The 24,034-nt window shown below is 34.5% G+C and overlaps 5 protein-coding genes and 1 non-coding gene across 52 annotated transcripts; 2 read left to right on the top strand and 4 right to left on the bottom strand.

The window, feature by feature from the left end:
- The first annotated feature begins 1,428 nt into the window (after positions 1-1,428).
- LOC104792113 (bet1-like SNARE 1-1) lies at positions 1,429-15,654 on the top strand. 2 transcript variants are annotated; one of them, XM_010518163.3, is made up of 6 exons: positions 1,429-1,504; positions 13,973-14,185; positions 14,626-14,773; positions 15,011-15,067; positions 15,159-15,218; positions 15,315-15,654. In XM_010518163.3, exons 2-6 carry the CDS (start codon positions 14,169-14,171, stop codon positions 15,402-15,404), a joined length of 372 nt encoding a protein of 123 aa, XP_010516465.1. In that variant the 5' UTR covers positions 1,429-1,504; positions 13,973-14,168; the 3' UTR covers positions 15,405-15,654. The 2 variants fall into 2 exon arrangements, with proteins under 2 accessions (XP_010516465.1, XP_087310496.1); XM_087454370.1 differs by lacking the exon at positions 1,429-1,504 and having other exon boundaries at positions 13,991-14,185; positions 14,290-14,773.
- On the top strand, positions 5,114-6,246 carry LOC104792116 (LOB domain-containing protein 29-like). Its single transcript, XM_010518167.2, has 2 exons — positions 5,114-5,507; positions 5,645-6,246. The coding sequence occupies exons 1-2, from the start codon at positions 5,211-5,213 to the stop codon at positions 6,017-6,019; spliced, it is 672 nt and encodes a 223-aa protein (XP_010516469.2). The 5' UTR covers positions 5,114-5,210; the 3' UTR covers positions 6,020-6,246.
- Positions 9,063-10,110, bottom strand: LOC104792115 (LOB domain-containing protein 16-like). The gene is made up of 2 exons (XM_010518166.2): positions 9,698-10,110; positions 9,063-9,526 (listed from the first exon to the last, which is right to left on the bottom strand). The coding sequence occupies exons 1-2, from the start codon at positions 9,986-9,988 to the stop codon at positions 9,164-9,166; spliced, it is 654 nt and encodes a 217-aa protein (XP_010516468.1). The 5' UTR covers positions 9,989-10,110; the 3' UTR covers positions 9,063-9,163.
- On the bottom strand, positions 11,607-13,798 carry LOC104792114 (deoxyhypusine hydroxylase). The gene is made up of 7 exons (XM_087454371.1): positions 13,605-13,798; positions 13,042-13,179; positions 12,723-12,954; positions 12,498-12,636; positions 12,179-12,305; positions 11,972-12,090; positions 11,607-11,877 (listed from the first exon to the last, which is right to left on the bottom strand). Exons 1-7 carry the CDS (start codon positions 13,759-13,761, stop codon positions 11,845-11,847), a joined length of 945 nt encoding a protein of 314 aa, XP_087310497.1. The 5' UTR covers positions 13,762-13,798; the 3' UTR covers positions 11,607-11,844.
- Positions 15,655-15,727: 73 nt separating the features above from the next.
- On the bottom strand, positions 15,728-15,798 carry TRNAG-GCC (transfer RNA glycine (anticodon GCC)). Its single transcript has one exon. It is a non-coding gene; the product is annotated as a tRNA-Gly (tRNA).
- A 196-nt stretch (positions 15,799-15,994) lies between these two features.
- Positions 15,995-23,856, bottom strand: LOC104792111 (myosin-16). Of its 46 annotated transcripts, none has more exons than XR_015559752.1 (26): positions 23,538-23,852; positions 23,192-23,327; positions 22,804-22,947; positions 22,541-22,676; positions 22,301-22,457; positions 21,944-22,002; positions 21,652-21,811; positions 21,430-21,579; positions 21,211-21,347; positions 20,989-21,135; positions 20,796-20,897; positions 20,461-20,518; positions 20,278-20,379; positions 19,828-19,865; positions 19,593-19,719; positions 19,336-19,503; positions 19,069-19,200; positions 18,883-18,992; positions 18,716-18,776; positions 18,388-18,565; positions 18,069-18,274; positions 17,856-17,975; positions 17,274-17,738; positions 16,942-17,081; positions 16,537-16,810; positions 15,995-16,339 (listed from the first exon to the last, which is right to left on the bottom strand). XR_015559752.1 is itself a non-coding variant. In XM_087454349.1 (26 exons), exons 2-26 carry the CDS (start codon positions 23,312-23,314, stop codon positions 16,332-16,334), a joined length of 3,495 nt encoding a protein of 1,164 aa, XP_087310475.1. In that variant the 5' UTR covers positions 23,315-23,327; positions 23,538-23,856; the 3' UTR covers positions 15,995-16,331. The 46 variants fall into 46 exon arrangements, 28 of the variants coding, with proteins under 28 accessions (XP_087310475.1, XP_087310478.1, XP_087310481.1 ...); XR_015559749.1 differs by having other exon boundaries at positions 16,544-16,810; XR_015559751.1 differs by having other exon boundaries at positions 15,995-16,331; positions 16,544-16,810.
- Positions 23,857-24,034: the final 178 nt, after the last annotated feature.

Below are 24,034 nucleotides of genomic sequence, written 5' to 3'. Positions count from 1 at the left end.
CATATGTACATTAAATCTTGAAACAAATGACGCTCTTTGTATTATGTACATAAATGCATAATGAGGGTTAAGCTTAATTCATACTACTCTATATAATTTTGTCTCATTAGCCGAATCTCAATGTGATATATGAAAGCTACCGTAGAAATTGAATAACGACTATTCTTTCTCAACGCAAAAAGGATGACAATATGAATTTCAGAGGATATAACTAATACTCTCTCCGTTTCAAAATATGTGTGTTTTTGTAACACACATATTAAGAAGTGTTTACTTTTTAAAAATTCAACTAATCAGAAACAATATTGCATAATAGATAATATTAACTTAATCAAAAAGCTGTAAAAATTTAAAAACCTCTTATAAAATAAAAAAAATTTCTCTAAAACATCATATATTATATTATGAAACGGAGGGAGTATCAAAACTCCTCAAACACTAATGAAACTTTGGAAAATATAACGATTTTATTAACGCATAAATAGTTGAGTAGTAGTAGTAACGATGATTATATATATATAAAGTGAAAAAATGGGAAGAACGATGAGTTGTTAGAGCATCATTAATGGGAGAACTTTTTTTTGTGTTCTTAGATTAAATATATAGTGAAAATAATGTTAGATCAGTTGTTAAGATCATAGGTAAAAAAAATAGGAGAACTAATTATGGTGTTCTTAGAATAAAGATATAGTGAAATAATATTCATAAACATTTTACAAATTAGAAAAACTTATAAAATAACATTTAAATTGCTACTTATATAAAAGCAATTATATACTTATAAATTAATATAATATTCTTAAACATATTACAATTATAAAAACTTATAAATTAACATTTAAATTGCTTACTTATATAAAAGCAATTGTATACTTATAAATTAATATAATATTCTTAAACATATTACAATTATAAAAACTTATAAATTAACATTTAAATTGCTTACTTATATAAAAGCAATTATATACTTATAAATTAATATAATATTCTTAAACATATTACAATTATAAAAACTTATAAATTAACATTTAAATTGCTTACTTATATAAAAGCAATTATATACTTATAAATTAATATAATATTCTTAAACATATTACAATTATAAAAACTTATAAATTAACATTTAAATTGCTTTCTTATATAAATGAAATATTTTTTTTTTCCATAAAATCTCGTCCAATCACATGAAGCCACGTCAAATAAGAACTGGGCTTAGATCAGTTCTACATCAAGAACTAAAAAAAGTGTTCTAAGCCACTATTCATTATTTTTATAATTTTTTTGGATCTAAGAACACCCTTGGTGTTCTCCTATTAATGATGGCCTTAAGGGAAAGCGCGTGACGTGGACATATGGTCAAAGTAGGACCAACATCATATAAAGAACTGTTCACCCGTGCGACGATATGTTTTGGCTGTGTTGTTGTTGTTTTTTTTTTTTTTTCGTGTGTGGATAGGGTAATTCTTTTTCCTTTTTGATGTTTATTTATCTCGAATTATTCGGGGTGGATTAGCATAATTCATAATTGACCCATCCTTTTGGGGTTTGATATAGAGTTATAGACTATATAGATAGAGCACCTGATTTTCTTTGAACTACCGCATACATGATTTTTAATTCACCGACATTACCATATTCAGTTGTACATAACCACTTTACCCTATATAGACTGTATATGCTGCGAAAAAGTTCGGTGATTTTTTTTTTTTGGTTTAAACATTTGCTCAAAAACTAATATTTCGTTTTTAATTTGTTTCTTTTTATATTTTTGTTATATGACAATGTGGTTAATTTTTATACACCTTTTTATTTTGTATAATTTAAATGGAATTGAAGCATTTTTTTTTGTTTGCTTCTTATACTTATTGACTTTCTCACGGCTTTGAGCAGCGTACAATATTATTACACACGTCTATTGTGTCTTAACATTTTTGGAGGACCAATATTCAAAAATTTGAGTTTTCCAAACCGATCGGTTAATTATTCCAGAAGGTCAATCATAGTTTGCATTCGCAAACACAAATATTTTGGGTTTACTATAATTAATATTCAAGTTTTTTCCTTATTAAGTCCTTAATTAGAGCCAAAAAAAACTATCATATATTATTCAGAGAATGGCTCGAATATGAATCCCTCCTATTGACGATAATTAATAACCACCAAGGATTAGTATTCAATTAACATCATGACTAAGAAACAAAATTTTGCAGATGATATTTAACTTAATCAAAATAATAAACTAATTTCTGTTTTAAAAACGTATACTAGTTAATATTGGTATAGAAAGAGTAGAGAAGGTGAAATGAAATGTTGCGCGAGAACACGAAAAGTTGTCTGCTTACACATATAATGCTGACAAAAGCTCATTTGCTATCTTAATTAAAATGGAAGATGACTTAATCAGGTTTTTGTTCTGTCTAATTGTTTTCTTAAAAATTAAAATTACGTACAAAATGATCGTAGGAAGAAACAAAATTAAGTCCTTTCGATGCACCAAGAGGCCTCACTAGTCACTACACGCATATATAATTATATACGCAAAAAACTACGAGTATATATTTTAATTTGCTCTTACTGAAATTTAGCGTTCAAGAAATTTTAATTAATATACACATCTTACGTAATTACCACAATTGTGATGTCTTTTTTTTTTTTTGTGATTTACATGTACGAGTTATAATTATGATCTAAAACTTGCAGAGAAACCAGAAACTCATCACTATGGAAAGGTTAATTAAGACCTCAAATATGATAGCTTAAAAAAAAAAAGATTTGGCAAGCTGATCACGCGTTGTGAATGGCGGTGAATATTCTAGTTAAACTACTGAAAATATTTTCTATTTTCTTTTTATACATTTCCGTTTTCTTCTATAAGACAACCATTTTTATAACCAGGTGATTATAAATCCAAGCACTGTTTAATCTTAAATTCTATAGAAAATTAATTAGTTTTCTGCTGCTTATTAATACGAATATATAGAATTACCGATATCATGTCATCACAAACGGCGATCATTTTATCGTTGATCTTAATAATTAGTAAGACGAGTTTTCGACCCGTTTTGATCACTACGGTTGGTTCATTTTGTCCCTCGTGTGTTATAATTATATAGTAACTTGAGAGAGTAGTGGTAGGGCAAGAGAGATTTATGGGATTAAGAATGTCACTATTTGGAGCTCTTGGGTGTGAGAACTGATTAATTTGCCACCTGAGAAAGGGTCTACATGTTGGTTTCTATGCGTGACACAAATAAATATATTGAAGCATTTACTTAATAACAGATCAATTTTTATTATAAAGTAATTATATTATTTTAAGGTTAAGATTTTAATTCTCAATATTGCTCGACAACCCTGACCCTACTGTTCAAATATATCATATACCAGACGTTGTGTCCATTGTCTCTCTATCGTTGGCACATTATATTTTCTTTGGTATTAAAAATACAAGTTAATTGAAGGCCTAATTAATATAGATATACATTTTTTCTTTACCATATATTGTCCTTTTAATACTCTCTTAATTATCTGAAATTCAAAATGCTGAAATGTATGCATAGATTGACAAAGATCATGGTTTGTAGAGTTTATGTTACTACAACAAATGATAGATCAACAAGAAAATAGGAAAACATGTATAGTTAGATACGATTTATTTTAATTCAAGATATGTTGGTTCATATTATACTTACACAAGTGTTTAACGCATGCATGTGTATAGTTAATGGATCCCTATAAAATTTTGGGGATCGTATATATCGATAGGACAGGGACTGAGGAATAACCTATATACAGTATATATTAATATTATATGCAAGAATATGGGTGGATAGGAGCAGGTCCACAGTTAAGAGTAATATAGACATAAAATACCTTATTCTTCACTAATGGATCCCGTATTGGTAATGGAAACATTTTTTTTTCAACATTACAAGAAGCCTTTTGAAGAATTGAAGTTTTTATTTATTTTTTTATTTTAAAAAATCGAAGTATTGAATCCTTACAATATTGGGCGCTCCAACCACAACACCACCACGGATGGAATATGGAGATGATGTTAAAATTAGGACGCTAATTGTAACGGTAACACTCATTATTCTTTAAAGCGAACATTATTTGCCATGCATATAATTTACGTAGATAAAATCATAAAATAATTATAGTGTCCAAATTAATTGTTAACTAACTGTTCTAGACGGTTTATACAGTAAAAGGTAAAGATTATTGCCTAAGGGATGTGAATGAGATACTTCAGTTAAATATATAGGCCGAAATTAAGAGTTCTAGCAGATATGTAGATAGTTGCTATTTTCATGAAAGATGAACACCTTTTGTTGATGTATTTCTTCGCTTAAATCAATGTGTGATACAAATTAAAACGAATTAAGACTGTCCTTATTTTACTTTATTATTAAACATTTTAAGAACTGAAGAATGAGTATGAAGTGCTTTAATCACTCTTATCACTTCTTGTAACGGTTTCAAACCCTAACTCCTCTATGCTTTAATGCAATTGTTAACCAAAAAAAAAAAAATTACTTGAATTCGATTACTAGTTACTTGGCACCTACTTATTATTTGATAGCTACATAAGGCACCTACTTATTTACGTTGCATATTTTCATTGCCAATCAACTCAAACATTCTTCAAAGTAAATAGTTTTTCTCAAATGTTGGAAGGGTAGGTTAGAAGTTCTAGTAATTTTGTGGAGCCGGAAACAAAAAAAAAAACGTCTATTGTGTAATTTTTTTGTTGGTACCAAGTCTATTGTGTAATTAGTCATTATAGTTTGCTTTCGGTTTATCAAATTGGTTTAATAAGTAGAAATGTACACGTCCATTCTACGATGCAATATACTACTATATATATATACAATGTATTATAAATCTCTCGTTTTTATGCATACAAAAATCCAAAAGGATTGTCAATTTCTTTAACAATAAAAACAAAGTTGTACTAATGCAAAAGGAATGAATAAATATAAATAATGAGAAGTGTAGAGCATTAAGCAGACAAGATGTAATTAAACAAAATTAATATATGTAACCCACCTTCATCTCCACCTTTGCCTTGTTTATAAAATCTCTCTCCCTTAAAGCTATACTCAAGGTTAGATCAAAACCTAATTACAACAGCACTACAAAGACAATTAATCACAAAATTAAATTCGACATCTAATATAAAGATTCATCACAACACCATCATCATCATGAGTAGCTCCAGCTCTAGCTCTAGCTCTGGCTCTCCTTGCGGTGCTTGTAAGTTCCTTAGGAGGAAATGTGCAAAGGGATGTGTGTTTGCTCCATACTTTTGTCATGAACAAGGAGCTTCACACTTTGCAGCGATTCACAAGGTCTTTGGAGCTAGCAATGCTTCTAAGTTGCTCTCTCATCTTCCCATCAGTGATCGATGTGAAGCCGCTATTACAATCTCTTATGAAGCTCAAGCTAGGCTTCAAGATCCCATCTATGGCTGCGTTTCTCATATCTTTGCTCTCCAGCAACAAGTATTTCCTTTTAAAACTCTAATCAAGATCATTATTTTCACTCCTAATCTACATATAAACGTATTTAATCACTAGCTTTAAGAATATTTTGCCGAGGAATTTTTTGTAATTAGTTATTTTTTTTTGTTGGGGTATAGGTTGTGAATCTACAAGCACAACTTGAGATCCTCAAGCAACAGACAGCACAAAGCATGATTTTTGCTGATTCACCGACATCAGAAAAACCTAATGGTTACTATGGAGACACAACTAAGACTCCTTATCATCATGATCATCTAGAACCTCAAAACATTTATCATCATCATGATCAGACCCATTTGGTTTACCAAACCGGAAGTTCTGGGACGGTTCACCACGGGGACGCCAGAGAGAATAGTTACCACAACGAAACCTCCTCAGCCATGGGAGAATTCTCCATCTACTCTGACTTGGAACAACGCTTGAACACTTTCAATCAAGATAATCTCAAAGAGCTTCAGTCAGCAAATTTTGGCTATATCTCCTTCTCGTGATATGGTTTATATCAAGACATGGGCTGTGATTCTTATAATTATTCAATATCCCATCTATATAGTATATATATATATATATAGCCTGCTTATATATGTTTCAGACTTTTTGATGGTTTTAGTAGCGATTGATGATGTTGCCTAGCTCAACGAACCAGCTTTGTTGTAATCATAAATAAAAAGCACTAGATGCCTTAGAATTATATAAAGATATATATTAATATCCTCAACATCTGTTTACTGTATATATATTTCAATTTTTCTGTTATATATATTTGCACAAGAATCATGTTTTCCTTCTTCACTGTGTCAGTGTGTCCCAATCTTAATCTTAAACGAGACAACTCCCTAGCTAGTTAAACTTTCTGTCCTGATTCTTTAGATTCTGCTAGTACGTACGTATACTGTATACATACAGTCTGGTACCCCGTACGCCCGATCGTCCTGGTTGTGAATTTCCCTCAATACTGGAGAAAGCGGATGTTGGATCACTGTTAGGTAAATTATGATCTTTGACTTATTTTTATGTTTACATGTTCGAAAATTTTCACTCTCTTCAAATTATTGGCAGATAGTTATATGTTACATACATATAATCCTCGATATGATTAATGCTCATGATCGATTGGATTGCCACTGACCTTTTATCAAGAAGTGCTAAAATATACATAATTTTGTTGCCTGTTTGTTGTTCGAATTAATATTCATCGATTTGTAGACGTTTTCTCATTATCATCAAGTTTGTAGACACAGCTTATCAATATTGGTTAAGTCTACTTTTTTTAAAAAAAAAAAAAAAAAAATCGGTTTAACTCTTTTTTCTTCTTTTCCATAATGTATTGCGAATTTAATTTATCAACAAATCTAATCTCATAGTTTTTTTTATTTATAGAAAATGTACTATAAAATTTTTTGATCCTAACAATAATTGTTCTGCTAATTTTAATTGTTGTTGCGATATTTTATTTTAAATTATATATTTTGTTCATTGATATATATCACTAACGTAAAACGAGGTTCTAGAATTAAATAACCGAGTCCAAACATAAATCACTGGAAATAGGTATACTTTTGTACGAGTAATTAATATCTGGATATGGATTTAGGGTTTATCTACATGATAAATTCACTGAGCCCGAACATATATACTATATAATAATATATATACTTTGTTATGAAAAGTAGTAGTATATGAGCATACAATCCACTAAACAACTAGTTTGAACTACTTGATAGAAAAAAATTGAATGTAAAGTACAACCCCAATTTATTATTTTGCCACGAAGTTTGTCTTTTTATATATCAACTAGCTAGTTTAGAATATCACTGGAAAAGAGTTTGATCGGTAGTAGATTTACAATACCGAAAAAACAAAATCGAAAGGAAATTCATCTCATAAACCCTTGACCAAATTTTTTTCTTTTGTCAATCATCCAGAGTTATGCATAGTCTTTCTTATTTTCTTATGGTCTAGCTCACCACCTATGTAGTAGCTAACCTATCAATGGAAATATCTATAAGCTAACTCACCATTAGAAAATATATGTATCCATTAAGCCCTTTATGGACATTAGGGGTTGTTAAGCCCATAATATAAGTGAAATTGAACATGCTTCTCTATGCCAGTAAAGTTTTTCTACGTATACAAAATCTAATATTTAATTCGATTACAGAGGATACTAAAAGAAAGAGTCAAAGAGGGCTTATTCCTTTTTCCGTAGGTGTTTTTAAATATGTTTGATTTGTTAATAATAATTTTGCGGGTAACACTGCTAAAGCCGCTGCTTGTGCAAGTAAAGCTTTGTTACGTACTTACATTTGTCGTACGTGTGAGCTTTTTTACGGTCAAAGTACACTTCTAGTCTTCTACTTAAGAAAACTAAGTCCCCACGTAAGTCGACGCCAGCCGTTTCGCTACTCCTTTGTGCCTTCTTTTGTTCTTTTTTTTTCCTCGGTCAAACTCTTTTTTGTTCTATTTGTTCAATTGTTTTTTTTTAAGAACCATGAAGAGGACAAGCGTTCGTGTTCCATTGGTGTCACTAATCAGTTGGGAAATCTTATGAGTGATCAACTAGAGAAGCTTCTTGGTGGGAAATTCTAAATTGGATTAGATGAGTAATTTAAAGATGATTAAATTATTTGGAAGTGACAAAGAACAAAGTTGTTAACTTGCATCCTATTTAGGGGACATTTTTTCTAAAAATACCAATATCACTATGACATTTCTTAATTCTCGTTAGGTATACATGTTTTAATCTTTTCTAACATTGAATCAAAGTGTGGTCGTCCTCTTATGATTAAGTTTAGATATGAATAAAGAGTTTTTATTTATTTATTTGCTTCTCACTTATTCGGAGGACAATTTTCATATATAATAGTTCGATTCTAAAAAAAAAAACAAATTTAAAAACAAGAAAATAACATGTTTAATAATGGTCATCTTTAAAGTGAGAACTATGTTGACTCTACACTTTTTTTTTTCTTGGCTCTACGACAGGGTAAAATGGTATCAAAAAGTAAATAAAAACCCTACAACAAACGAGTAGATACTAATTAAACTATACAAATCACAGACTGACTCTCCAATCGCGGAGTTGCACAACATGTCTAAAAGATAAGACTACACAACTCAACAGTACTAGTTTGCTAATACTCAAAAATATTATAGATAATTCGATAGACACTGATAGACGAGTAATAATAAACCAAATAGAATTAATGACACCAATCTATACAATTGAAATTTTCCAGATAACTAAAATCCGAACCTAGCTAAAATCCTCGCATCTATAAAGAAAGTCAACATAGGCCATACTAAACTAATTTTTCGATCGAGTATGTAGTTGCCATGTCGAATAGCATTATATTCTTCATTATCTCTTAAACTGAAAGGCAAACATTAGTTTTCTTGTTTTTTTTATAAAACATTTTGATAATAAAAAAAATGGTTTCAAAAATGATAATTGTTGTAAACAAAAATTTGGAACTCTTTCATTTCAAAGTTAGTATATATTCAATGTTTAAAGATTTGGCATATGATTTAAAGCTTAAAAGTATATAAATTGTCTGTTATAGCATTGCATCTTGATTAAGAAGAATAATAATAATTTAGAAGAAGCACATATTTCTCTATATTATATAATTATATCAGTTTCTCATCATCCTAGCCAACGCTTGAAGCTCTCCGAGATCGCTATTACTGTAACCCTGCGATCTCTTCTTGTTTGGATAACCGTCCTGGTGAAACCCAAACCGACCCGTTTGAATATCTTGCACGCTGGTCGTGACTTCACTACTCGTGTGGCTGTATTTCAACGATTCGATTGAGCTCAGCGGTGTCACCAGTTTATTAGGGTTTTCGTGACTGTATGGCATGTACGGTATCGTGTAGCCACTTGTTTGCTGCCACGTCATTTCTGATCTCTTGCTCAGATCTCCGGCCACCGTGGAGATTGTCTGGTGGGCGAGGTTCGCTTTTAGTTGCATCAGTTGTGCTTGTAAGAATGCCACCTATACATCACATATGTTAAACAATCTAAAGTGAAAGCATAAACAAAAAATGTCCAACAGTCTAATTAAGTTGGAAAAAAAACTAGTCCATAAAATCATAGAGTGAACACTACGAAATTCTACAGTTTATATGTCGATCTATGCGTTACAAATAGAACATTTTATTTTTACCTGTTGCTGGAGGGCGAAGACATGAGAGACACAACCATAGACAGGATCATGGAGACGAGCTTCAGCTTGGTAAGCCATAGTGACGACAACCTCATTCCGGTCTTCGATGGGAACGTGGAGCAAGATTTTAGAAACGTTACTTGCTCCGAACACCTTGTGAATGGCTGCAAATCTCGCCGGACTTTCTTCCGATGAGAAGTACGGTGCAAATATGCAATCAATCACGCATTTTCTCCTCAGAAACTTGCATGCGCCGCATGGCGAACCTGTTCCTGTACCGTTAGATGCCATCGGAACAAATTTTATACTTCGATACACAAAGATTGTCTTTGTAAGAATTGTACACGAGCAAACTCGGAAATGGTTAAAAGTAAAAGATTGAGAAGTAGAGCAAAACAAGATACGATGGGGCAGTTGTTGGTGTATTTGGTTTTGATTCCTAATAAATTTTACTTATATATGTAGAATTTGCCCTGTATTCTATGATAATGTTATCAATAAGTTTTACTTTTGTTTGTCTACCATTTGCGTTACCTTTACCCTTATAGATTATTATTGTTTTAATTAAACATCACTAGAACTTGAATCCTATTTTGTCTTTTAGTCCATAAAGAGTATATGATGAAACAATCGTGATTCGAACAATCGTCTTCTCATGACGTAAATGGATTTTACTATGTATCCCATTGCCATGTTCATTGAATCATGTTCTTCGGGTTCATAAAACAAAATTAAGTGACTGACCGATTAGGCTTTTGGTAGGCTACGAAAAAAGGATTTGTTTAACTGTTTAAGTGTTTTTTTTCTCACGTTAGATCGTATAAAAAATTATGAGTTATAATCTTGTTTTATGATCAATGCAACCGTTAAGATAATGTAATCTATACATTCTATATCTAATTTGGTCGATACAGAAAATCTTAGAATGAACATTCGACAAGCATATTTTCTATACCAATCTGTACTGATTTGTTTAATATACTTAAACTGGTTAAATATTTTATATAGGCATATAGCGTATAGAGTATTACTATGAGATTTGGTTTCTTCGACTTGAAGGAAAAATGTGCATTTAATGTCAAAAACTTTTGAGTGAACCAAAGGGTGCGAGTGGGTTGACAATGCAAGGTCATCATGCAGGGTTCTACGGAGACAAATCAATAGTGGGCGATACAACATTCTCACAATATTCATTATTTTGTTCTATTAATATTTAAACTTTTTCTTCTCATTTTATTTATTTAACATTAATGATGTCAAACGTATTTCTTCTAAAAATCTTTTGTACCAAGAAAAAAACAAAGGTTATTTATCAGTATGTTCTAAAACTCAATCATCTGATAAGTTGTAGCAAACTGTTAATTCCGATTTTGATAAAACTTTTTTTTGTTGATGTTTAAACGATTACTAGACTAAATATTATAGTCGAACGGTTAGACAACTAGTAGTTAATAATAACGTAGACGGCCGATCGATAAAGCTCCAAAACAGAACTTAGTGTCTTTTTTTATATATTGACTTATATCGCCGAACGCCGGACATTGGAAATGTTGCTGTTTGTCGTGTTCTGGAAGACCAGGTAAACCGGAAAAGTGCCGGTTAGAAGTTTACCGACAGATGCTAATGCCATATGTAATTTTGAATGTGAAGTCAGTTGATCAAACTGCATAATTATAATAACCTAATTAAAAAAGAGAGTTTGCCCCCTCTATACAAAAACACTTTCAACTTAAATTATTTAATGATCGTGCTTTTATTTTCGTTTGACCAATGTTGCTAAGCAACACTTTATCTAACGATAGATTTTGTACAGCAGCTCTGAAACCAGTTTTTAATAATTCGATTATACGTCTGTATTTGTATATAGAAAGAATCCTAGAGAACAAAAGATAGCTCAAACGTTGACCAATGTTGCTAAACAGAATGTTATTTGGATTTGGTTTACAATGTCACATGCCCTTTTCTTAACTTAAACAATGGAAAGCTTCCATACCCATCAGACAATGTATCTTAAAGATAACGAAGATAACTATAGTAATAAAATAATAATCGTGCATAATGAGTTGTTAAAATAGCTTCTGCTAAAGTTTGTGTTCCTTTGTTTGTTGGTAAATGTTTTAAAGAATGGTGAAGATCCTTGAGCATCCTTAGTGAACAAGGGGGTCTTGCGTGAAAAAGAACTGCAAAAAGGTTGCGCTATGTGTCGTTACAGATTCACAGTCCCAAAGCATTCATCAGATATGAGGGCAAGAGTTTTGAGTTCAAAGTGTTTACCTCAAATGATTTTCCGGAATTTTCAAATTCCAACATACTCAATGCAACTTCACAACTTTGGGCAACAATAGGCTCAGGGTCCCTTGAGAATTCTTGTAGCAATGCAATGCTCTGCTCATCTGAAGAGAGCCGAGTAATGTGAAGAAGTCAGTAAAGACAGTGGAATTATGGTAGTTCAAGCAATGAAATGTATTTTAGGAAAGATACCTGCAATAGAACCAAGCGCTTCTGCAGCCTCGTGTCTAACCATTGGGTGCTCGTTCACATCTCTTAGTACTTTGCTTAGAGTAGCCAAAGCAGTTTTATTTTGCAATTGGCCCAAGACATAAGCAACCTAATAAAAATTGCAACAATTACAAAGCAACACTTATACGGTTTAAGGCTAGAGAACAATAAGCAGAGATTGAAGGTTAACTATATTAACAAAACGACTCATTCAAGTTCATGAACATCTTCAAACAGAGCATTCTCATTAGGAAACAATGATCAAACTGAAAGTCATTAAATGAAGGAAACTCTGACAAACCTCATGACGTAGAAGGGCACTGTTAGCACTCAAAGAATCAACTATGGCAGAAACAGCTTCATCTCCACCATGATTCCGTAGGGCAAAAAGTGCAGCATATCTCTCATACATGCATTTCGTTTCATCCAGAAGAATTTGCCTATAAATCGACGATTTTAATCAATAACCTGTTACAAACTGGTAAATAATCTAAAAGGATTTTGAGTTGGTCAAGAGTGGAAGAACCTCAATTGGTGGACAGAAGAGAAAGAAGCAGCTGGGCCTGCAGGGTCAACAGACATGAAAGGTGATTTCTCGGTTGTGGTTGACTGGTTCTCGGCATCAACATTGCCCAACTCTTCAATCCTTTTGAGAGCTAATTCACATGTTTCTCGAACCTCCTGAGCTGTATCCGAAATCAAGCTTTTCTTTAAAATGTCAACATTACCCGCTAAACCAATGGCTCCAAGAGCTTCTGCTGCCTGTTATCTTAATAGCGAATCAGCTATTTGTAAGGATCACAAAAGCTTATACTAATACAGAGGAAACAAGGATCAGATTATACTCAACTCATGTCGTACTATAGGATGCAAAGACATATCATTAAGAACAGACTCAAGAGCAGGAATTGCTTCAGCATCTTGCATCTGACCCAATGCAAAAGCAGCTTCATGTGCTAACAGATTAGATGAGTCTCTAGACGCTGCAGGAGAAGGAAAAAAAGATAGACGACAAGTTAATTCCAGCGCAATGATCGATAGAAATCTTACCCTACTGAAACTAAAAAACACAGCTCTTGCTCTTCAGATTCTAAGAAAATCCAATGACAAAAATCGACAGTTTAAAAAGTCACATATCAAAGCAAGAAACAATCAGTAATGAGAGAGATAGAGCGCAAAAACCAAATAATGGCAACCTGATACTGATGAACAAAAAACTCAGAATACATAACTAATCTAAAGCTAATCAATCACAAACAGTAACAAACCATACCAGCACAAAAATTCAGTTTTAAGCTTAGAAGAGTAACTCAAATGTACTTCTTAAAGTACCAATTTTTATTAGTTTCTAGTACATATGAAATATAAAAACAAGAAGATTTTGAGAAGCAGAGATTGAAAAACAAACCGAGGATTAGGGCGTTGCGAGGTCCTGGTCCTTTCAAGTTGCGAAGAGAGAAGAGAGCTCTAAACCGCTCCGAGATCGGCTGTGACTGATCAACCAATCGCTCGCAGAGAAACTTCTCCAAGTTCACCGTCGATGAAACTGTTCCATTAGATTCCATCTTCGCTAAATCAGTTTGTGAAAAAAATCTGGGTTTCCGACACGACGACGACGACTAGGGTTTTTGTATACGAAAGAGGAGAGAATCCGATTCGTGAAATAAAACGCGGGGACCTATTCTGCTAATAACCGAATTTACTTTTTGGTCCCGTAATAATCTTATACTTTTAAATTTGACCCCATATTTTCTATTACATCATATAACACAGTAGTACACGTGTGTGGAAAACAGTTTCGTCTATCCTCTGTTGATTGATGATGACGATGATTTAGCTTCTTTCTCTTGCGACATATCAACCGTTTCCTTGCCTCAATTCGCGTTTCTGAAACCATAGATCCAGGTAGGTGAACTTTGCAGCGAAATCGAGAAGCGAGGAGGATTATTTAGATCGTTCCTTCGATTGATCGATGATGAATCCTAGAAGGTTAGTTCCGTGTATCTTTTTTTCCTATTTAGAATTTGGAGGTAAAAAGATCTGGCGAAATATCTGATGATTCGATGTGTTCTCATGAGCTCTTTAATTTGTAGATTAGGGTTCATCTTCATCAGGCGGATCTGAAGAAGAAGCAGTGAAAATATAGATAGAATAGAACTGTTTGCTCTGTATCCTTGTAGATGTAGATCACTCCCAATTCATCTTATAGTCATTTAGATTTCGATTATAAACTGCAATATAGAAATCTGGAATCTGTTAAATCGAGGCACAGTCCGAGTTAATTCATATTTGCAAGTGAGTCATGTTGCCTCTGCTTGAGCTTTTTTAGGCTTTAGAGATAGTTTGCTTTTGAGTTTATTATCGAATCATGACCGAGTGAAAAAGATGGGTACTGTGTCCTTTGCTGATTGTCTAATTTTTGTCTTCAGGGAGCCGCGTGGTGGTAGAAGTTCTCTCTTTGATGGCATTGAAGAGGGAGGAATTAGAGCTGCTTCTTCTTACTCTCATGAAATCAATGAACATGACAATGAGCGTGCCTTGGAAGGTTTGCAAGACAGAGTCCTTCTTTTAAAACGAGTAAGCCTGAATACTTGCCTCTGATTCTATTGATTGACGAGCATAGCATCTGATGAAAGCTTGATAAATGACATTAGGAATGGGTTAGCCACAAACTTAATAGGAACAAACTGAGTTTGTATATTTACTACATACGGTCCCCCGTAGTTGTAGTATGGAAACCGTAACATAGTTTCACATTTTCATGTACGACTAGGTTTGAACCAGTTTCTGATATGTTACCTTTTTCATGAACAGCTATCTGGTGATATAAATGAAGAGGTCGATACTCATAACCGCATGCTTGACAGAATGGTATTTCCCCAGTGTTTTCTGATACCTGTAAATATATTTTGTTTCTCACAGTCGCTATTGTTACTGAACGTTTTGCATGGTTTCTATGCAGGGCAATGATATGGATTCATCAAGGGGGTTTCTCTCAGGAACCATGGACCGGTTTAAAACGGTATATCCTGAGTTGAAATACTCTCTCAGATCCCTTAGCCTATAGCTTTATTATGTGTTGAAAGTGTCTTTAATATGTTGATACATATCCTTGCAGGTATTTGAGACAAAATCAAGCCGAAGAATGCTGACGCTTGTGGCATCGTTCGTGGGTTTGTTTCTAGTCATATACTATCTTACTCGGTAAAATTGGCAAACCCGGGATATTCCTAAACCATCCATCCATCCATGATCTCATGTTATTATCAGTATTTCTCTGTTGGCTCGTACAATCTAATCATCCCTCATCAGTGTAATGAATGTATGCCTCCAGTGTTATAGTGTGATCCAGCAGTGCTTGGGTTGAGGACAAAAATTTCATAAACTTATAAAAAGTTTTGTACTGTATGATGGATTATAAAGAGCGTTTATTCTTGATAATAGAGATGGTTCAGACAGATTGTAGACAGCTATATTTTTTGGAGCAGCCAGTTAAGCACAAAAAAATAATAGCATATTGAATACACATAATGCACCAGCCGGGAATCGAACCCGGGTCTGTACCGTGGCAGGGTACTATTCTACCACTAGACCACTGGTGCTTGTTGTACGAAGGTTCATATAAAACTTCTATGTAATAAGTTTTAATTTTATCATGGATCTAAACTAACGCACTTGCTTCTTCTTGGAGTATCATATACCACAGTACAACAATTATCTTATTCATGGATCCAAATTTCGGGAAGAAACTAGTTAGAACAGGGATTCAAACGCATAAAGCGCAATAAAGAGGACAAATGAGAGCAAATTAGTATTTCTGAAATTCAGCAACAATTGTATTAGTTGAAGTAACAAAACATGGCTTGTGTAATGCATTTAAGACACATGGAACCTGACATATGTTGATGACCCTACATAGTTCTTGCAGCATCTACTCCTGAGGAAACTACAACATGAAGTTTGATCTAAGTGAAAACACTAAAACAATTGCCCTGTGGCACAACAATGGAGTAAAGAGATTATAAGCACTCCAAATATCTGGTGTGGTGAAGAGATCAAAACCGTGCTGCATCATCAAAAGTAATCTTCAAAGCCCCCTTCTTTGTCACTGTCATAGTTCTCTGTTCCTGCAATACTATTGTTCTACAAGATGAGAAGAAGGATGATTCAATTAACAATGTATACCTTGTGTAAAATGATTACATTTTGGTGGATTTATATTAAATCTCTATTTCTAGGTGAAGAAGCTAATCAAGTGTTTCAACTTAACCCATTTAAAAACTAGCCATTATTTCATAGACAAATAACTTTTAAGCTTTCATGGGATTTAGTGCTATTACCACTGACCTTTGGCTTCTGTGGTCGAGAGATCCTGAACAATGACTTGCAGCTGATTTGGGTTAAAATTCGAAAAACTGTCTGGGGAAGGAGATGGAGCAGGAAAAGTGAAATCGGAATCACTTGATGAAGCTTCAGAGTTCTCAGAGCTGTCACCAAGATCATCACGCACAACTGGCGCTGAGGCCATTGTTGAAGTTGACATAGAAGGAGATCTCAAGATGGACTTAAGTTGCGAGAATTGGTCCGACATAGAATATAACAACCTGGAATACACTAAACAAGACTTAGCATCAGTAAATGTACTGGGTTTGAAATTCAAGCTTTTAACAAAGTAGTCAAAATTGTCAGAAGCAAGATAAATCTAAGATAAATTCAAGGTTGTTAAAATTACGAATCAATAATACCTGTTCAAAGAGTCTTGTAGTTGGTAAACTCTTCTTTCTGTTTCTTCTAATCTTTTACGTCTTCTCTCCCCAAGTTCTCGGGCTTCAGCACATTTTCTTTCGGAAATGTCAGCTCTTTGTTTCTCAACTTGCAACAAGGCCTGAAGAGTGCAAGAAATTTCCAATTTATCCTCCATGCATTTGGCCAAGATGATAGGCACACAATAGATTTTGTTCACGATATAGGGTTGCATATCAGGTTAATAAATCAGTGAACAACTTGAAAGTCCGGAGATAATTAGCATGCCGTTTCCAAAAGCTAGTCACAATGTTGGTGGATATAGAAACATTACCTTCAGCATCTCGACTTCTGCAGTGAGGGATTCCATTTCTGTATCACGAATAGGATCCGTTATTTGGCTAACAACAGAAAAAGTGTTGTAAGACTTCTCTGAATCAAGACCAAAGGACTTCTCAATTCCATCTTCTGCTTGGATGGAATGTTTTTTCTTTCTTTCATGTCCTATCTCTTCATCATCACTTTGATCTGAATGCATTACAAAGGACTTCTCGATTCCATCTTCGTCTTCCTCTTCGCTGGAATGTTTCGTCTTTCTTTCATGTCTTATCTCTTCATCATCACTTTGATCTGAATGCATTCCTAAGGTCTTCTCAACTCCATCTTGTACTTCGATGGAATGTTTTGTCTTTCTATGTCCTATCTCGTCATCATCACTTGGCTCTGAATGCACTGCCTCTTCTGCTCTGTTGGAAGCTTCCACCTTTCTTTCAATTTCTGTCTCTTCTTTTTTGTCAGCCTATACCCATGTGATTACATCAATCAAAACCAAATAATTTGTTATACATATTTCTACATGCGGAATAAATTAAAAAACTTGATATTCAAACAACATGCAGAGATTGCTTTGCAATACCTGCTTTGACTGTCCCAACTGTTTTCTAGCAATTCTTCCTCTGAGTTTATTTTGATAAACAAGAGAAGCTCTTTTCAATTTCTTGTAGTCAGATATAGCACTATAACCACGCCAATATGCCTGCAAGTTGATTAGAGATGAAAGTCATTTCTAGTTCGTGAAAGAATGATTCCAGGAGGATTGCTAAGTACGAAAAGGGTAATGAGAAAGGACCTGAATCACAGTTGCTGCTCTAGTCTTTAGTTTATAACGGTATTCATGACGTGCAGCCATTGTGCGAACTCCACTTTGCAAGGTGAGTGCGGAAGATTTGGTCTTCCCGTAATGTTTGATAGCAATCTGTCTACGTAAGTTTTTCTGGATTTTAATGGCAGCCTCCTCCCTTCTCATGTCCTTGGATTTCTTTCGTCCAAGATTTCCTAAAATATGAAAAAGAGACTTTATCGGCATTCCTAATTTCATCAGCATATCAATGAAGCCATAACAGCTTAAAAATGATCTAATTAGCCTGTATATGAACTGAAGCCCTTACCTCTCCAATTAGCCTGTATATTAACTGAAGCCTTCCGCATGAGAACAAACCGTTCTCTTGTCAAACGAGTTCTGACTTGCCCCTGTATCATCCTCGCTGATTCGCCATGCACTCTTGTTCTGTGTGCATCTAGCTCAGCCATCTGACCAGCTCTCAGGAAAACTTTAGTTTTTCCAATCTGCAAATAAGAATTATATCGTCAACGCACCTAGGGAAATTATGCTATCTGAGGAACTCAACTTCATAGAATACTGAAAATTCTACAAGTATTGAACTCATGCAAAAATGGGATTCCTTTTATATTTAGTGAACTTCGTAGGGACCTTACCTGGTAACCTGTAAGCCCCTTTTTCTCCAGAATCCATTTGCATGCAACATCTGCTTCATACCTGATACAGTGTAAGGTAAGGAAGCTGCGATACACAGAATTAAGGACCAATACAGCAGACAAGAGCGGAAGACTTTTCAAGCTTAACGTGTAGAACTGATACATACTCTCCTTTCAAAATTTCCGGTGCAAGAATGACAAATCGATTCAAGAACTCAATGAAAGTCCTATTTGTTGGATATCCAGCGCATTTTACTCTAATGGCCTCAAGAACACCCTGCATAAGACAAAGATGATATAACACCTCAAGACATCAAACATGTTAATATGAACAATTCAGCAGAAACACTGACCCCAGAGCGTAATTGATGCAAGACATTGGCATTATCAAACACTGTTGGTTGCAACAAATTGTTTGGCTTAACACATCTGATGTAGTGGGGTTCCGTAAAGTTCAGTGTCTCCATCAGCTGTTGCAATTGTAGCTGCGCCAATTAATTGAACATGTCAGCTCGTACAAATGATGAGTCTGGCATCAAAATTTCAACAATATCCTATGTGTGGTCCAATCATCCAGTCCTATCTAGTAGTTAATGTTAATGGATTTGCAGGAAAGTTACCTTGAAACGAGCGCCAATTGAGGAAAACTTAGATTTGCTACTCTCTTTAGGAAGAGGAGGAAAGAGGCCTGACACAAAAGAACATTTGGAAGCGTATAACAAGTCTTGATGCTCAGCAACAACATAGTCTTTGTTTTTGTCTAAAAATTGATCGGACTGGTATTGAACCTGAATAGAATAGCATTGGAATAGATCTTAAAATCATAACTCTATCTACTTTTAAGACTCAAAGCAACAGAACGTGGAATGCAACTTACATCCCCTGCATAATGAACTAATGTAAAATCTGATCGAGTCAATTTTGGTTTCATGAAGCGCTTATGATCCTTGAATGTGTGATACAGCTTCTCAGAAAATGTTTCAGGAGTTGATTTTGGGAGCATGCTGCAGAGATAATAAACTTTTATAACACATAATAATGGTGTTTGGAGAAGATAGTTACTGTGTAAGAAAATACTAAGGTCGCTGCAGGTGAAGACAATTTTATCATACCATGCTTCATCTAGAAGAGCAATGATACCACCTGGTTTCTGCAAAAGGATTGAAATCATATTTACAGGGGGAAAAATGCAGCACGAAGTAATGGAATAACAGACAGTTTCATGAATAAAAAGACCCACTACTCCATGTGTTTTCAAGTCAGAACAATGCATAGTGAGCCAGGATACCAGAGCATATTTGAAAACAGATAGAACTCTTGCATAAACTTAAGGGAGTTCTTATATTTTTAGAGGAAAGAAATCAAACATGGATTTTAGGGACAGGTGCAAGCATTTTCCGTATAACATAGGCTGAGCTGTATAATAATGTATTATAGGTGATGTCACAATGCTCTCTAAAGGGAACTTCTACTGCCTAGTGTTTGATTTACCAATTGGTCGCAAATATAAAGCCAAAATCTGTCTTTATACCAGGGGAAATAGATAATTGGATGAAACAAACCTTTTCAATCAGATCCACGACATCTTGGTTATCAACAAACTCCACATAGCTCCAATCTATTTCTTCTTTCTGATATTCACCTTGTTCCATTTTAAATACATGCTGTACAATATTAATGAGATCAGATTAATTAACAGAATCTTGAGCCAGATCAGCAGCCATATCCTACGACTGACCTCATACCTGGTTGAAATGCTGTTGCAGCTTTTCATTCGTGTAATTAATACAGAATTGCTCAAAACTGCGGAAAATGTTAACAAGTCAGTGTCAACTGAAGTTGAGATTAGATTAAGTGATATTATAGATATCTCCGTAGTCATGGAAACTTATAAAAAAAACATATTATTTCGTAAGATCACAATATTAAGTAATATCAAAGCTAAATACTATATTTATCATAGACAATGTCATCTTCATACTTACGTCAAGGGGAAAGAGTAATTTATCTATTAGACGATAGGACACTGGATGTGTTTTAGCAATTAAGATACTACCCCATGCATGCTCACAGCTATTACCTGTTGGTTTTGAAGCTCTCAAACCCATAAATATCAAGGACTCCGATCAAGCGCTTAGAGTGAGAATCTTGCCCAATAGAGATATTTATTTTGTTTACCAACCTGGAATAAAGAAAATATGTACTGACTTAGCAGAGGTCATCCTCAGTGGCATATGGAAAAGGGTGTTTGAACATTGACATAGAAAGTTTACCAATCAAAGAGTCTAGAATATATTGTTTTTGCTAAACCATCCCTGCTAACGGCAGCGCCAAGAGGATCAAGACTTCTCTTGATAACTTCTTCTGGGGTGACCATTATACGTTTACACAGAGCATCTTCTAAGGAATGGGGATCACACCTAAAATAACAAGTTGTAGTTACACGCAGTACAATAATCATTATTTAGTTGGAAAAGTAAAGAGCCGCATAATACATGAGCAGTTCTGATGTCATTTGGAGATGAAACATTGACTGTTCATCTTTTAGAGATGATGAATCAGCATCTTCTCCCTTCGAAAATTCAATATTTCCGAGATGGAGGATGGCAGCCACAACTCTGAAAATTGCATCCTGAAGAGAAAAAAAAAAGATAGTTAAGTTATTCCTATTAGCAATCAACAGGTGATAGGCAGATTGCAAAGAAATTGCAAACCTGTTCTTTTTCACTTATTCCAACTACATCCATAGCCCTTCTAGTAGCAAGATACTCTTCTGCATCATTTACACCATCAAGTTCATAGCAGCTAGACTGATTAAGATAGCGAAATGACTTAGGATCTCCCAATTTAAACCTCTCAACATCCTGCAAATGTTAATATCATCTATTAATTCAAAGATTCTTCCGATAAAAGGTGTGGACAACTTAAAACCCTACCTCAGGAGGAGCAGCACACAGGAGATAAAAGCAGTGATAGTTACGTTCAGGATCTGAAACTTGGCAAACACGTGACCTCTCCAAAAGGTAAGTTCTGATGGCTGCCCCTGATATTCGACCCACGTCATCAAATTGAATCTCCACAAATTTACCAAAACGACTGTAACAAGAAAAAGAATTCATATTTATTAACAGGAGTGATAAATCTCAATAAAAGTAGGTAAAAGAGACAGGTGGACAAGCAAAGCGAAGGAGAAATGAAAGCACTCAATATTAAGAGCTCTAAGTTTACCTGGAATTGTTGTTCTTAACAGTCTTCGCATTTCCGAATGCCTCGAGAACTGGATTTGACTGTAGCATAACCCAATTGGCATAAAGAATTAGACCAAAAACCAAATTAAGAGGTACAAGTGGTATCACATAAAGAGAAAGCTCCAATCTAAGGATGTCAAGGTAGCGATCCCCAGACCATATACTCAGGAAAGTTTAACAAACAATAATGTCCTGTCTGTGGAGCAGATAAAAGGATAAAAAGTCTTCGACATAGCCTAATAAATTAATTTGATTTAAGCAGCAAGTTTAAAACCTCGCCCCTCCAGTGTAGGAGGCTCTGTAATTTTAAATACTAAACTAAATCATCACAACTTACTTCTAAAACTTGGTTTTCAACTGTCCTTCCTTCAGCTGCAGAATGCCCTCCAAAGTATGCAAGGTAACGCATGAGCATCTTAGTTGTTTCTGTCTTTCCAGACCCACTTTCACCACTGACCAATATACATTTATTTCTGCCCTCATTAATCATTTCCCTGTAGCAAATTTTCTCAAACTAATAAATAAACCTACTTCTGCTACTTTCATAGACAATAATAAAAAATGAACAAATAATCACCTATATGCGATGCCACCAATTGCAAAAACATGAGGACTCAGCTCTTTGAAAGAGGCTTCCTTGTACTTTTCCATAACCTCAGCATCATAGAGATGGGGGAGTCCTTGAAAGGGATTGACGGCAATAAGAATATTTCCTGTATAAGTCTGTCATGATGTCAAAATATTATAACAGACTCGCCTACACTGCATTAACTAATGTTTTTTTTACCAAGGACCAAGATGAAAATACTTGGTTTACAACCAGAAATGAAATATTCTTACATAAATTTCATTGAGCTCATATCTGGTTGCCAAATTGTCGAGAACTGCAGGCTCATGGAGATAAGATAATCTAGTCATATCCTCTACTCCCTCTGAAGGAGCTTCAGTGTCTTTCGGATAGAGTTTTGATAAGTTAGCAATGACCTGACCAGTAAAAGGAAATGTGAATCAGGAGTATGGAAAGCAAAACAACACCAGTTGTTTATGAAGGTCCAGTTATTGGTTTTTGTATCAAACGACTGAAAGCAGTACCAACATTTATAGTACATCCATTTCTGGGGGAAAAAAGCTCCATAAGGCAGGATAATGTATAATCCCATGAATGGACGCAATATGCTACAAGAGCACCAGATAACTGGAGAAAAAAAAAAGAAAAAAAGTCGTTTACCTCTCTGCCATCATTAGTTTTAACCTCTGCTTCATCTCCCTTTATATTAAGTACAACCCCATCAATCCAAGCTCTTTCTGGGTCTTCCACCCAAACATGAGAATCCACCACGATTTCAGCCATCCCGTAAACCTTCCTAGCATTTAAGTAAACACCACAAGCTTTCAGTGGACAATAAAGTACATATACACAGGTTCAATCTTAAGAATTCAAATCTATGATTCCAAGACTACAAGGGTTATAAAATTAGCTCTTTCCTCAAAAATCTCCCATTAATAATAAATCTCGCAAAATCAAAAAGCCCATGAACCGGATTCATCCTTATGACAAAAGAATCAAAAAGCACCTGTGGATGTAGCTCCCTCAATCGCTCTGAGACACGGGTAAAACTTCAGCAAACCCCGATCGACGGAGCTATAAAGACTTTTCGAGAAGACGGTGATTTCGATATTCGTATAAACACCAAAACCGTCAAGAGGCTTCTTCTTCGTGTTCGTCTGCTTCTGGGTTCAAACGCGAATGAGAGAAATGAAATTTGAGTCTCAAGGGGTGTGATCGATTTCTGCAGAGGGTGAGGCATAAACTCCCCTTGGATTTCGCCATTCCTGTGGACGCCATTGTCTCTCTCTCTTTCCCTCCCATTTTTAGCTCACAACAACACACCAGTATTGCTTGCCTTATCATCATCATCACCTCAAAGACCCGGAATTTGACCCGACCCGATCCAAGGATTCGAATCTGAACTTTTTCAGAAATTGTATAAATTAAAAAAATGCCAAATTTCCTTGCCGGGCAAGGTCTGATTTTTGGGTCTTAAAAGACTAAAGAAAAAGCCTAAAAAAA

The sequence above is a fragment of the Camelina sativa genome, chromosome 6 (assembly GCF_030686135.1).
Source record: "Camelina sativa cultivar CO46 ecotype springtype chromosome 6, ASM3068613v1".
In the NCBI taxonomy this organism is placed as follows: domain Eukaryota; kingdom Viridiplantae; phylum Streptophyta; class Magnoliopsida; order Brassicales; family Brassicaceae; genus Camelina; species Camelina sativa.
Note: the sequence above shows the minus strand (reverse complement) of the source record. Positions and strands in the feature narration are given on the sequence as shown.